Source organism: Anabrus simplex, chromosome 12 (assembly GCF_040414725.1).
Source record: "Anabrus simplex isolate iqAnaSimp1 chromosome 12, ASM4041472v1, whole genome shotgun sequence".
In the NCBI taxonomy this organism is placed as follows: Eukaryota; Metazoa; Arthropoda; class Insecta; order Orthoptera; family Tettigoniidae; genus Anabrus; species Anabrus simplex.
Genome location: NC_090276.1, coordinates 77,318,830 through 77,335,076, shown reverse-complemented (window position 1 = coordinate 77,335,076; position 16,247 = coordinate 77,318,830). Strand labels below are relative to the sequence as shown.

Genomic DNA, 16,247 nt, shown 5'->3' with positions numbered 1-16,247 from the left:
ACCATTTCACTCTGCGTGAATAAAATTATTTATAGTCTAGATTGTAGCGACTTATTCCCCAACTTTGCATACCAATTTTCATTAAATTCTCTTTAGCCGTTTTCTAGTGATGCGTGTAGACACAGAAATGACGAAAAATTTAAAAGTGCATTTCCTTGTTACTGTGGAGACAAGCGATACAGAAATACCATTACTTTTAAATTCTGAGTAATCTACAGACAAAACTCTTATTTTATATATATATATAGGTTGTGATCTTTCCTACCGTTAAAGACACCACCCAAAATTATTCGTCTACTAATGTTATTCCACGCCATATCTCCACTGACAGCCCGGAACATACCACTTAGACGAGCAGCTCTTCTTCTTTCTCTCAATTCTTCCCAGCCCAAACTTTGCAACATTTTTGTAATGCTACTTTTTTGTCGGAAATCACCCAGAACAAATCGAGCTGCTTTTCTTTGGATATTTCCTGTTCTTGAATCAAGTAATCCTGGTGAGGGTCCCATTCACTGCAACCATACTCTACCTGGGGTCTTACTAGAGACTGATATGCCCTCTCCTTTACATCTTTACTACAACCCCTACACACCCTCATAACCATGTGCAGAGATCTGTACCCTTTATTTACAGTCCCATTTATGTGATTACCCTAATGAAGATCTTTCCTTATATTAACACCTAGATACTTACAATGATCCCCAAATGAAACTTTCACTCCATCAATGCAGTAATTAAAACTGAGGGGACTTTTCCTATTTGTAAAACTTACAACCTGACTTTTAACCTCGTTTATCATCATACCATTGACTGCTGTCCATCTCACATTATCGAGGTCATGTTGCAGTTGCTCACAATCTCGTAACTTATTTATTACTCTATACAGAATAACATCATCTGCGAAAAGCCTTATCTTTGATTCCACTTCTTTACTCATATCATTTGATATATATAAGAAAACAAAGTTTCAATAATACTGCCTTAAGGAATTTCCCAATTAATGATTGCAGGGTCAGATAATCCTTCATCTACTCTAATACTCTGAAGACATGTTTTCCAGGAATATGACAACCCATTCGGACACTATTTTCAGTAGTCCAATTGCACTCATTTTTGCCAGTAATCTCACATGACCCACCCTATCAAATGCTTTATACAGGTCAATCACGATACAGTCCATTTGACCTCCTGATTCCACAATATCTGCTATTTCTTGCTGGAATCCTACAAGTTGAGCCTTGGTGGAATAACCTTTCCTAAACCCAAGCTGCCTTCTATCAAACCAGTTATTCATTTCACAAGCATGTTGAATATAATCAGAAAGAATGCTTTCTCAAAGCTTACATGCAATGCATTTCAAACTGACTGGCCTGTAAATTTGAGCTTTATGTCTATCACCCTTTCCTTCATACACAGGGGCTACTATAGCAACTCTCCATTCATTTGGTACAGTTCCTTTATGCAAACAATCAAATAAGTACTTCAGATATGGTACTATATCCCAACCCATTGTCTTTAGTATATCCCCAGAAATCTGATCAATTCCAGCTGCTTTTCTAGTTTTCAACTTTTGTATCTTACTGTAAATGTCATAACTGTCATAGGTAAATTTTAATACTTCTTTACCATTAGTCAATTCCTCTGTCTGGACATTATCCTTCTTACCAACAATCTTTATATACTGCTGACTGAATACTTCTGCCTTTTTAAGATCCTCACATACACACTCCCCTTGTTCATTAATGATTCCTGGAATGTCCTTGGAACTTGTTTCTGCCTTCAGGTACCTATACGTACCCCTTCCATTGTCCACTAAAATTTGGATGACTCAATTATGCTTGACATCACGTTATCCTTAGCTGCCTTCTTTGCTAGATTCAATTTCCTAGAAAGTTTCTTCAATTCCACCTTACTGCCACAGCCATTTCTAACTCTATTTCTTTCCAGGCTGCACCTCCTCCTCAATCTTTTTACTCCTCTGTTATAATATAGTGGATCTTTACCATTCCTTACCACCTTTAAAGGTATAAACCTGTTTTCACATTCTTCAACAATTGCATTAAACCCATCCCAGAGTCTGTTTACATTTCAATTACCGTTTTCCACCGATCACAGTTACTTTTTAAGAACTCCATCATGCGTGTTTTATCAGCAATATGGTATTGCCGAATAGTTCTACTTTAAGACCTTCCTCTTTAACACATTTCTTTTTAAGTACGACAAAAGCAGCTTCATGATTACTAATACCATCTATTACTTTGGTTTATCTGCAGTGGTGGTGATTATTGTTTTAAAAGGCAGTACAACTAGGCAAACGTCCTCTAGTAACACTAATCAGAGAGAAAAATGGAAGAGATCCGACACTTAGAAAAAAGAAGATATCGTCTAAAGAAAAACAAGGACCACAAAGGGCATGAAAATGAAACACCCTCTACGCTTCGCGTGCTCTAATACTGTCGGAGTCAGAAAAGAACAAGCGTTGACCAAGGGAAGTCGGATAGGATAGATGAAAGTGAGGAGCATGGTGCAAGTAAGTGCAAGCAATGTCTTACGACAGGCAGGGGATACCATGGATCTTATTCTGCGGCCCCCACCAACAGAGGGTCGGGTTCTCCGTAGAGCTCATCTGGTTTCACCAACACCACATCCAGAATATTCTTCCCTCTAGTTGGTTCCATCACTTTCTGAATCAGCTGCCCTTCCCATATTAGCTTACTTGCCATTTGTGGGTCAAGCTTCCTGTCGTTCGCATTACCTTCCCAATTGACAATTGGCAAATTGAGATCTCCCGCTACAATCACATTCCTTTCCGTATCGTTTCCCGCATAGCTGATTATCTTATCAAATAATTCTGTACCAGCGTCAGCGCTCCCCTTTCCTGGTCTGTACACTCCAAAAGACATCAGGTTGCCTATTATCTTTAGAAATGAGCCCAACACCTAGAATTTCATGTTTGTCATCTTTAACTTTTTCCCTAATTTGTGACCGGGTCGGTTTGTCTGTAGAGTCTCCGTAAAGGTCAATGGAGTGAAGTCTAGTATTTTTGTATCCCTGTGCAATTCCTGTGTTGTCTTTTAATAAACGTTTAAACCCAGTATAGTAGTCACAACGGTAAGAACTCACACCGATTCGTAACAGTCCTATAGAACCTAAATTAACGAAGAAAAACGACTGACTTCACAACGGTTCGAGAAGTTACTGTAAGGATCATGAAAAGTTAGTGTCAGAGCTATCAAAGATCTTAGTAACTGATCAGAAAGCTTCGGCTGAAACAGATCAAAAAAGAAGAAGAAGAAATGCTGAAATCTCCCTGCTGGTGGGGTCGTACATGGTAGAGTTAACAACCAAACTTATTTGGAGTGATATGTTCTCTATTCTGTGTGAAGCAAACACCCAGCCCCTGAGCCAGATGAACTGACCAGGCCTGGCCAGGGATTGAACCGAACACCATTACGCTGCGCATTCAGTCAAGGAGCCATCGCACTAACAAAACACATTCCCTCGTGGAAGATTCAGGCAGTGAGAAGGTGTGAACGTCCGTTATCTGTCTCTCTGTTCTGTTTGGTGGAGGTTCCCGAGACTTGCTTGTGTTTCCCATTTCCAGTGCCCACTGATATGTGTTACCACATTGCTGACACTTTGAGGACAAAGCATGAAAGGTGACAAAGTTGAAAGAAAAAGGAACCATAATTGACAAATAATATTTATTGCACAAGCATCAACATTTTTTTTTTCTTGTTTTCATTTTCTAGTTTTCACACAACACCAATTAACAATCACAGTTATGTAGAAGGTTAAGTAGCAACAGCAATTGACAAACTGCACACCACTGTAAAAATATCACATTCTCAATACTTTTGTCAGTAGGAACTCCACAAGTTGATGATTTTAGCAGAACTCGACTCTTTCAAAAACTAGGACCAGTACTTACAAGAGTCACATAAACAACTAAAATAATACACAATTGTACTTTACCGTAATATCATGAGCAAAAGTGGCAGCAGTGATCACGCTCCACTGAACTGCGGAGATTTCCATGTCATTTACAGCCTAAATTATGAGAGCAGTTTCCAGCAAGTAACTACTTACAAAGTGGTAGTTTGAGAAAGTGTAGAGTAGAACAGAGCATCAACGCTCACTGCTACTTCGATCTGAGCAAAAAACAGAGTGATGGGATTACATTCCCACAGCAGGTCCGTGGATCACGAAAGTGTTGCTGTGCACCACAAAATCCTAACGTTACCTCCAGTGTTTGAAAGAAAAAGACCTGAGTTGTGTAGCAACAAATACACCATGACACTGCATCGCTGTTTGCTCATACATTTGTGATAAACACGAAGAAACTATGCAAGACATTAAAAGTTAATTGAATGAAGCTGAAATCAGCACGCTGCCTCCTTCCTGATCTCCTTCTGATCTTTTTTGGTCGCTTATCGAGTCTTGTTTCCTCCCGCATAGGGTTAATAGTCATACATTTGAGCATTTTTGTAAAGTTTGCCTAAGTCAGTTAATTTTCAATCACAAAACATTGTACTTTTTAAATTTATGATCACATTTTAATTTCTCAGGTGTTTTCCGACGGATCTCGTCAAGACAAATCAAATTACACCTCAGTCCCCTCTAACTCCAAAAACATACCATAATTTCTCGCCCACCTTGTGATGTCCACTTAGCCTGGAACATTTTAAACCATTCCTGATTTTTAACACTTTTTGAGTTATAGTGTAATAACCTTTTGGGTCTAATGAAAACCTCCCTTTGAAAGATGCTTTACATTATAAAGGCAGATTGCACTACCAGTTCCATGGCTTGTACATTTAAAAAAAAAAAAAGTGAAAAAGCATCGAAAATATACTGTCAGCACCGTTAAAAAGATACATCTGTTAATATCCATGTGAACACTACAAAAAGTATAATAAAATTCTTCCGGGCTGTTATGCCGTGGTCCACTCCTCTCGCTTCTCCCAGACGTTTCGACTACTGCTGCGGTAGTCATCTTCTGTGGCGTCGTGTAGATACGCTCTCCTGGCGCAGTCGCCAGCGGGATACAGGAGAGCGTATCTACACGATGCCACAGAAGATGACTACCGCAGCAGTAGTCGAAACGTCTGGGAGAAGCGAGAGGAGTGGACCACGGCATAACAGCCCGGAAGAATTTTATTATATTGACACCGGCCGTGAAAGCCTTCATACTTTAATGACTACAAAAAGTGCAAAAATTCAACTTACTGCAACGAATGTGTTAATGTATGCTACGGATGTTTTGTGAAAACCAGCTTACCCTCACATTCCTGGCAGCGATTTCGCAGTATCAAAGATCAGAGTAATGTTTTATGCAATAAATTTGGTCACCATGAACCACAGGACCTACAGTTTTACACAGAAGCACCGCAAACAGGAGTGTCATCCCGATAAAACACAACAAGAGCAGGTGCGGAGACCTACACAACATCTGTTGCAACTACAATTACCGTATATACGCAAGTACTCTCAAGCATGGTCTTTTCAAAAGCTGGCGGCCAAGAAGAAAAATGCAGGCAGCCACCATTGTAATACCTGAAGCCTCTTATACCTCAGGGTTTTGCATGACCTCACTTACCTAGTAAGGAGATTATCTCGCGTCAAATGCAATAACTTCTTGTCATCGCTCATTCCCCGGCTAAAATTACCCTAACATATTAATTAAAACTTAGCAGAAAGCTGGTTCACTGTTGAGCTATCTCCTTGAGTAAATTGGAACATCAAAACTGACAAGCATGTAACCAAAATAGCTGTACATACTGTACTAGTTGAAGTGATATTACTATGATTGTTATTATTATGACCAATGAAAAGCCTTACGTTATTCAAAATGCAGAGAATACTGGTACTTGGCTTCAGGAGGAAAGTACAATATCACAGAAAGTTGTACTAAAAAAAAAAACTTCAACAAATAGTATTCGCTGGGCAATTCATGCCCAAGAAGCAAAGCGTCTACACGTTAAAAATAAACTATACAATTCTGTGAATGAATAGAGGTAATACGGATAGAACCTTTAGTTACAGCCAGGAAAACCAGGCATCATGGTTTTAATAATAACAATAATGTTATTTGCTTTACATCCCACTAACTACTTTTTAAGGTCTTTGGAGACGCCGCGGTGCCGGAATTTAGTCCTGCAGGAGTTCTTTTACGTGCCAGTAAATATACAGACACTGGGCTGTTGTATTTGAGCACCTTCAAATACCACTGGACTGAGCCAGGATCGAACCTGCCAAGATGGGGTTAGAAGGCCAGCGCTTTAACCATCTGAGCCACTCATGGTTTTCAAAGCCAGCCAGGCTGACTAACAAAACTAAACATTCCCGGTGATCACACAGAAAAAGTGATGAATTTTCATTATTACATAGATCACATGTCACTGTATTCTGAAATGCTGCTGGACAACACTGTAAACAGGAATGGGAAATCCAGCGTAATAATAAGAACAGGTGGCAGTGAAAAGCGAAGGCGTACGGTCATGTTCGCACACAGTCTATTGACATTACACCAGGTGTATGCATAAGTCTTTTCCAGTTTCACTAAGAGATGGCACCAGCGAACAGTACGCAGCATATGAATTTGACACGTACATCAGTTTATTCGTCTGACATTAACCTACCAACAAACACAACTTGAGTCCGCCAAACACTAGCATCTGTGTTGTATCGTTCAGTGATCATGTCGACATTTGGGTCTGAAAAAGAACATTTACAGCACCCATGGCTTTTTTTATTTAATCAAAAAAAAAAAAAAAATGCTGTGGAAAGTCAGCATTTGCTGGTAGAAGCATACGGTGAACGCGCTCCACCGATTAGAACATGTGAGACACACTGATTTCAATAAAGCTCTGGTAGACCACAAAAGCGGTATTGTGTGTTAAGAACTCTTGAAGCCCGGCGAAACCGTTAATGCAAAACGCTATCGCCAACAAATGATTAATTTAAATCACGCATTGATTTAAAGACGAGAGGAATGAGCCAGAAGACATGGCAGAGCGATTTTGTTACACGAAAATGCGCTGTCTCACACAGCAAAACCAGTGAAAGACACCTTGAAATCGCTTGGATGGGACATCCTTCCCTGACTTGGCGCCATCTGACTATCACCTCTTCGCATGCGCTTGCACAGCAACACTTCAGCAATTTCCAGGAAGTTGGAAAATGGCTCGGCGAATGGTTTGCCACAAAAGACAAGCAGTTTTTCTAGCACGGTATTCGTAACTTACCTGAAAGATGGCCGAAGAGTGTAGAAGCCGACGGCCAAATTTTAAATAAACAAAAAATTAATTTCCCTTCAAAATTACGTGTTTTCTTTAATACAAAAACCGGGAAAAACTTATGCTTGTTGCTTTACGTCGCACCATCTTATGGCGACGACGGGACAGGGAAGGGCTAGAAGTAGGAAGGAAGCGGCCGTGGCGTTAATTAAGGTACAGTCCCAGCATTTGCCTGGTGTGAAAATGGGAAACCACTGAAAACCTTTTTCTGGGCTGCCGACAGTGGGGTTCGAACCTACTATCTCCCGAATACTGGATACTGGCCGCACTTAAGCGACTGCAGCTATCGTAGGAAAAAAAAACAAAAAACTTATGCATAACCTGGTATATATAGGATTCATTTCTTGTAAATAATGCATAAATTAAAGCATTTTTTAAAAAGGCCCTCTTGAAATTAGTTACTGCGTATATACGGTAATGTTACTCCAACTACGTGCCTTCACCGTACAAGCTAGTGTGACAACTGCTGTCATCATAATTACATTGCACATAAAATCATAGGATGAAGATCTCCATTATCTGATTGTCAATACTGTCTTACAAAGGATCCATAGATCACAGTTAAGTTAGAAAGATTCTCTGGAAACTTGCCCCAAACAGCTGCTCCTGACACGCCACTGCCCGCCTCATAACAGCTCTTAGGAGGCGGGTGCCCTCTCAAGGGATCAGGTCTGGCCAAATGACAATAACCGGACACCCTCACAGGAGGTAATGCCTCCGAAACCCATTAGACAGCGTCTCTTCTCCAGGTTAGAAACAGTTTTGTGGATTCCACGGACGGCTAGAGTGTGCAAGACCATGCGGTTGTAAAACTTAGCCCTAGGATCAACAACAGACTCGGCCAACCACTGGAAACTGTTTTAAGAGCAGGAGACGACGACTTTAAGGAGAAAGTACACAACGTCTGAACTGCAATGGCGAGAGATCTCGTCAACCAGTACCCTAAACTGATACAGTGTGATCTAAAATTACAGTTGTTCAAAGAATTTAGTGCTTATTAATTCCCAGCAGCATCAGGGTCTCACAGTTTGTGTCTTGGGGGTTGTGGAAGGCAAGTGCCTAATTTTGTTGGCTGAATACTGAAAGCATACGGCATGGACTGCTCTACACTTGTTATCTCAGGATCACCAGCTGGAAACTCATAACGTCCTTCACTTTGATAAGGCTTGGTCTAGGCTTCCGGCGAAGTAACCCGAACGATAGAAATCAATCAGAGTGGAATAAAAAATTGAAATGATGGCCAAGAAACACTCAGCTGACATGTATAGACACAATTCCAAAATATCTGGTCCATTTTTGGAAATTATACATTTTTCAGCTACAGTAGAAGTCCGCTATAGCGAGTACGGTATATAACGAGAATCCCGTTATAACGACAAGTTTTGTCTATCCCTTCAAAAGTGCTATATTAAACTGTGTATTATCCTTCGGTTACAGCGAGAGCCCTATCACTGACGTATCCGTTATTACGAGCGATTAAGAACGCACAAATTTTTCCGTTACCGATATTTATGCACCCCAGCAATTATGTTGTGTACGATCGATCACCTTTGGCATCATTTTCTCGTTACGTCCACTGGCGAGCTCTCTCATCGACATTCGAAAGCGATGTCTGAGTTGATCAGCAATACCCGTCGACTGCTGTTCCGTAAAGAAAATTCGCAATGAAAGAGAACATATCTTCGTAAAAAAATGAGTCCGATAACAGTTGATAACTCGTTAAAAATAAAGGCTGAATAAACAACCTCTTAATTTTAATGCTAAATACTGCAATTAAGTAAGAATGGGTACACCTCAAGATATGGCAGAGTGCATCATTGATTTCAAAGGTTAGTTTATGTTTTCTTGCGTCTGGTTAAATTATGGAAAGGCAATTCCCATGTAATTTTTTAGCGAAGAGGTTATTATTTCTCTACATGCGTTTGAAATGTTTTTCATGATACATATACAGTTAGGTTGGGTGACACTGTTTAAAGAAGAAGAAAACTGAAATGTTGCCACAGAAGCCTCTGGAGTGATACAGTATTTCTCTGTATCCAAGATGATGTTTTTTTCTCAGAATCTCATGTGGAAAATCAAGGGTCATCTTGCATTGGTGGCCTAACAGTAATGAACACTCTGATCTCAGTTCAAAGAGTTGTTTTCTATTCAAGATACAAGAACAGCTGATAGTGAACATACTATTACCTGTGTTGTTACAATAAATCATAAGAAAATACACAATAGACTAAGCTAATACATTGTTAACTATAGTTGTCCGTATATAAGCTATATTACGCTTCGTATAACGCAGTGAATCATAATTCAACAACATAACCTCTATGAATTCCTTACCTTTGTGTTTTACAGATGTCTGATTACTGGGATATGGAGGGTTATTCAGCTAAGTTGTTAGTTGTCCATCTCAAATAACATTATGGAGCATTGAAGATAGAATGGCATCAATATTCTCTGAGATAATGCTATTAACTTTGTTTTTAAAATGGAACTACACTGTTTTCTACACCTAGTCTTAAATCTACAAACATTACAACTTCAGCACTGCGATTATTCCAAAAATCAATCCAAGTACTTCTCGAGAAAATGTAATGTATTCAAACGTGCTGGGGACTGCTCTGATCGATTCGCACTACGTATGAAACATGAGCTAGCTATTGATATGCAGAGTTGCTTCACCTTTCCCAGACAGCTACATATTTGCTCTGCTGTGCTCATAAAAGCACTATGGCCAAATGTAGGATTTAAAACCTCTTTAATATCGCTGTAGCTAACAGGACCATAAAGGAAAAACAGACATGCGACGGGTTCTATGTGACAACATTTTTATCCTGACATGATATTAAACCACACAAGACTGAACGAGCCATAGTGCAACTGGGCAATTACCCCTTCTTAACACTAATAGATTATTCAAAAAATGAATAAAAGAAAGAATGGCCGCGAAGGTCATGAAAATGAAAGACTCACTAGGCTTCGCAAACCCAATACCATGTTCGCAAACCTAATACCGTGGAGATCAGGGGGAAAAAAAACAAGGGTTGACTGAGGGAAGCCTGATATCCCTTTTTCATTCATCTGCGTTCGCTGCAAGAAAAGCATATTAAGAAATTCCAGTACATGCTGCAAATGACATGCATTTGTCAACAGTCTTTATAATTGAATGGGCATCAATTAAACGTGTATTATCCAAGGGGCAAAGCAATTTTGTATTTCATTTGTTGACAGTCACGGCCAGGTCAATCCCACCACTTAAGCATTATCCAACGGGCAACGCTATTTCGTATTTTATTTGATACGCTGTGTTGCAACGTCCACTTTTCTGAACTCCGATTACATTTGAACTACACATGTGTAAACAGAGTTCAGTTTTGTACAACGCGACAAAGTCGTAATCTCAGTTCATTTTCGGAACTAAGTTCTAAATTGATCTCCGGTCAGATGTCTTTATGCAACCGGCCCATAATGTGTCTACTGTAGACTACCTGATGCTTAGTAAAATTAAGTTTTATAGACAGCAGGGATATTGTTGTGATGGATCGTCATATTGTAAAATGTGGAACGGGTATTCCAGGCAAATTTTCAACGGGTTTTTGTCGATATGATGATGCCAATTTTCAGTTAATGTTTATTAAACACTCGGAAATGTAGAACAATTGTACAGCCGCAAGAAAATATGGCATAGGCCTAACTAAAGCCAATGTTCGGCGTTAGCATGAAGACAAAGATAGCTTAAAAATGCGTACTATACAAAAAATTCATTCAGTGGCCTGCAACAAGGATGCCTTAAAGAATTCGAAGATGAAATTGTGAGGTATGTGCTCGAAAAAACGCAAGGGCGGAATGACCACACCACGGCGCAGTAAACTCGTTCGTTGACCTTCAACGCCCGCGATTAGGCCTATACATCGCTAGCCGCCGAATTTGGCCGAACCCGGCAAGCGAGACGTGCATGTAACGGCCCGTTGTAGCTGACACTGAGTAAAAGTAACAGTTTTATAGACAGCAAGAATATTTTCCTGATGGATCGTCGTATTGTAGAGATGCGTGGCATAGATATTGCCGGCAAATTTTCAACGGGTTCTCTTCGATAATACGATGCCAGTTTTAAGTTAATGGTTATCAGACCCGCGGAAATAAAGAATAATTATGTAGCTACAAAAAAAATTACGGCATACCTATAGCCAGTGTTCGGCATTGGCGTGAAGACAAGGACAATCTATGCGTACTGTACGAGAAAGGCATTCATATGATTTTACAAAGCACTTTTTAAGCCTGATTTAAATTTTTTGAAGGGAAAAGTTGGGGTCGTATTGGATTCAGGGTCGTTTCGGACGAAATTAAATGTACACTTTCACATAGTATCGGATTTCGAAAAATAACAAACAAGTAAGCCGTAGTGTGGGTATCATCTGTGAAAACGCAAGTTTTGAACAAACCGATTGCCGTTTCATACCGATTTTAATGTGTATAGTGGTTTTCCTGACTTTTACAAAAAATCGGATATAACGACAGTCCGCTACAGCAGACTTCTACTGTAACTCATACCTGGTTGCCAGCGTTTCGCCTCAGTGTTATAAATTATAAAACTACTCATTCACAATGAATATTTCAAGTTCCCTTGGGGAGTCACATTCAGACAGCATTACAAGTAGCCCGACAGGCCGTGGATCTCGAGCCGCTGAAGAGCAAGTTTCACATCACTCCAGAAATCAAGTAAAAACAATGAGCCCGCCCTTTGCTGTATTAATGTAAGTAGTAAGCTCCTCAGTCTTGCAGGGTAATAAATTATTAGCGAGGAGACATTGCCAGCACGTTCCTCGCAGCTCACAGTGAAGACACCTCAGAGGATGAGAGAGAGCAGGCCGTTGGTAACGTCCATCGTCTGATCGTCCACCAGCACCACATCGAAATGGTCAAGGTACGAGTTGAGGCTCTCTTCCACCTGGAAATTAACAAGACAGGTATTGAACTATCTAGTCCAGCCATAACTACTGTTTCTTTTAATTTTCATAACTGTTGAGTTCTTCAGCTTGCCAAAACTATTTCTGAATACATAAATTATAAAATATCTGAAAAAGAAAACATTACATATTTATGGTAAAATGAAGTGAGTTGAAAATCAAAAAGAGATAGTGGTGTAGTATAGAAAACAATTGCTTATCAGTCACTCAGCTGTTAGTTTCTCAGTGTGTTGAGAAATATTACAAGCAGCGTATCAAACTAGGGAAGTATTTTCCAAGACCACAGTCATGTGAAATTTTTTTGTCAAGATTGAAGAAACCATGGCAGTTTGTTGACTGTCTCTTAATATCAATGGTGTTGTGCTCCGATGGTCAAACGGCGAAGTAACTGTGCTTCCTCAGCCAGTGAACTTTCTTCTGTTCCTCGAACTGAAAATCAGCCTAAAAGAAGTGAAATATAGACAGGGACGCAGAACTTCGTGGGATCCCCACAAACTGCCAGCCAGAAGTATGATGAGGTTTGTTGTTCTTGCAATTTTAGGAGCATTACTCTTAATGAAAGTTGGGAAGTAATTACAGTAAAACCTCGTTAATTCGAAGTCGCTGGGATGCAAAAATCGGATTTCAAATTAACCACAACACATAATTCAGAATTGCAAACTCTTGCTGCATCACAAAACATTCTAAGACCCGTTACTTCATGCAATTAACCTTGATTCACAGTTTAAAATGTTCAAATTCCAAGGGAAAAAGACATTTCCAAAGTGCATCCAACAAGGCACATTTAGAGTACTCAAATGATGCAGTTGGATAACTCATTGACAAACATAACCTCATTCAACGAAAGAAAAAGAAGCATGTTTCAAAGAACAGGAGAAATCTATGCCGGCTTCCCCGTGCAAGTGCTTTATTCATTGGATTAATGTTCTGTATGCATTTTAGCTGCGTGCTGTCATTTCTTGATGGATACAGTACTTTTGTATCCATCTCTTGGCACAGGCCAGAGCAAAGTGTAGCTTCCACTGAAGTCCCAGTCTCATCCATGGCTGTGACAATATGGAAGCTGCTGGGGTATGGGTGGTGCTGATTAACGACATTCAGAGCACAACCAGTGTGTCTGAGTGTCATGAAAGGTGTTGCTCATGGGGTTAGTTGTGCTACAATAGCACTGTCTGGCCCAGTGAGGAAAGCAATGGCAAACTACCTCACTCCCCATCTTGCCTAGTACGCCTCATTTTGGTACTGCCATTGGTTTTTGTGGTTTCCCTGTAACTGCATAGCCTTTGGTGATGCTATTTGAGGATCCAAACAGCCTCTGGGCTGATGACCAAACAGACACAGACATGCATTTTAGATGCCTTCTACTTGTACGGAAAGTATCCGATGCCCTTAAAACATCATGGCCTATCGAACTTTCCTATGACGAGGGGAGAAAGTAGCTTGTTTCCGTCTGCATTACAAGACTATTCTTGTAAGATTGCCTACCATGGCACTTCTCCCCTGCCGCATCACAAAGTATTCTAAGGCCCATTAATGCACGCAATCACTCTGATTCACAGTTTAAGCCTTTCAAATGCCATGGAAAAAAACTATTTCTGAAACGTATCCAACAAAGTGCATTTACATTATTCAAATAATCCACTTGAATAAATCACCAACAAACATAACCTTCACAAAGATAAAAAAATTGATTTACCTTTGTAAAGTGAAAACCGTCAATACGGAAGATTCGAATATCTTGTAAACGCAACGAAAGAAACAAAACACAAGATAAAACACGAGGACAAATCATGCTGGCTCCACTGTGCAAATGCTTTATATCTTGTATTACTGTACTGTTCACATTTGAAATCAAATCGTAATCGATCGAATGTGGCAACGTCGGAACCCCAGAACTTGTAAGCTGTCACAAACGGTGATGATGCGATACTGACCGTCAAGTCATGATTCTCTGATGTTCGATATCGCCAGTTTCAAATGTGGATATCAGGGTTCTGCCTTTCTTCCACACTCGGACAGGTTTCGGTAGTTTCTTGTTGATATTTTCAGGGTACTTACTTCATCATACCTGAAGAACCAACAACATTAGAAACCAAAATAAACAAATTCAGTGCTAACGTATTTCGACTGATGTTTGGGTGAACTGTCCGGAAAAGTGCCATATTTTGCATGAAATAAGAAAAGCAAGGAGCCTTATCTCTTCGTTCACAATAACCGAACACCTAAAACATCGAGTAGAACTGAACTAATTTTGAAAGAATTTAATTTCAAATTTTATACATACTTTTAATGCTAGAATTTGGGTACCTTTTTACCTGCCATTTTCAATATTTTACAGCCCAACAGCCAGTCTCTAGTTATTGTTCATTACCAAGTACTAATGAGTATTTCTGTTATAATTGTAAATGGTCAGGTAAGAAAGCTGTCGACAGCAGCGACTTGCCAGATGAGTACACATAAACAAAAACAACACTGTTCAAGAAGTTCGCTGGAGGGCTGAGTAAAATACTACCCGAGGTGCGAGGTTTAGTGCAGTACCCGAGGGCAAGACTGTGGGAAGAAGGAAAACGCTCATTGAGTGAACACTGAAGCAATGGCAAGTCTTGTGACAGAAAGGAAGAACGACACCTTTCTGCCTGTTCTTGTTTCACAATAGTTTCTGGAGGATTATGTCCCGGTATTGAGAAACTTTGAGCTTGCCTTCAATGACCCTTGAAATACCACTATACTATACTATACTATAAATTTACTGTATAATTACCAACCCTTGGCAGTAATTTCTGTTAAAAACATTGATGCTGAGCACTATACCCTTCCCCCCCCCCGACTGTTATACTGTAAATAATTTTATAAACTTTATAATTTCCTATGAGTGCATCAATTATTCTTCAGAGCACCACTGTTGAACTCCGCTATAATTACCCAGTAATTTTAAGCATTGGTGCCGACTTCTTATTCTTTAAACTTATATTGTTTAACCATCACCATTGTACAAGAGTTTCTCGTATTTAATTTTCCCATTGTAATGTGTATTAATTTGTGCATGTTAAATACTAATCAGGTACCTGATTTTTGCTTTGAGGAGGTAAGCTGACTGATGATGCCCTCAATGAAGGGCGAAACATGTCTCAAGCGGAATTAATAATAAATTCCTAAATGTAAAATTTATATGTATTGAATAGGTGACAAAATAAACCATTTAGCATCCTACATTCAGTATCTTCAATACGGACAACAATGATTTTTATCACTCTCTTAACACAACCTAACACAGCGTTCACCAGCGAAAAGTGCAGTTTATGGACAGATACTAGAGTCTTCAACCCCACTATCTGGTCTCCCAGTAAACAGATGACATGCTGGCTCCACAATTAGTGGCGCTGCAGAGTTCATGGGTATTTTCTTCAATGTTCGAGTGTCTCTGGCTTTGTTGTGGTTATGTCTTCCTGTTTCCCTTCACAACAACGACCCTGACAGTCGACTCACGCAAAATGGCCTTGGATTATTGCTTACTGATGAGGCAATATTCGAGCATCTTGTTTGTGTGTACAGAGGGGTTTCCTGAATTTACACCAACTTACCCGATCGTACAGAAATCCAATCTTGAGGACGGCCTTTGCATCCTTGACGCCTTCAGCCATGTCTGCATCGCCGATGACATCGCCCATTAGGATGACGTTGTTCCTTCCAGTGAGAAGCTGTTAACACGATGTGAATGCAACAGATTATCAGAGAGAGCGATTTACAGACCGCGCTAAAGAAACAGTTAAGCAATGGACAACTCATGCTGTATTTACTCACGTATATCTCATACTTCTTTTCTTGAAAATTTGAGCTCAAAAATCAAGTTGCAAGAGACGTTAGTAAATTGAACATGATGACAATTAAGATACTTTTAAAAGTAATAAAGTCTCATGATTTCACATATTCCATACCACACTATTTATTGGAATATTCTAGTTTGTAGAATTCTATTCATAGCTGAATA

At 39.7% G+C, this 16,247-nt stretch overlaps 1 protein-coding gene across 2 annotated transcripts in view; it reads right to left on the bottom strand.

Moving 5' to 3' along the window:
* Nucleotides 1-5,041: 5,041 nt before the first annotated feature.
* LOC136884452 (7-methylguanosine phosphate-specific 5'-nucleotidase) overlaps nt 5,042-16,247 on the bottom strand; it is a 72,176-nt gene continuing 60,970 nt past the window's right edge. For both annotated transcript variants that reach the window (XM_067156632.2, XM_067156631.2), the window contains exons 7-8: nt 15,841-15,957; nt 5,042-12,240 (exon numbers count right to left, since the gene is read on the bottom strand). In XM_067156632.2, coding sequence (XP_067012733.1) covers nt 12,139-12,240; nt 15,841-15,957 — 219 coding nt within the window. In that variant the 3' untranslated portion in view covers nt 5,042-12,138. The remainder of the gene's footprint in view (nt 12,241-15,840; nt 15,958-16,247) is intronic.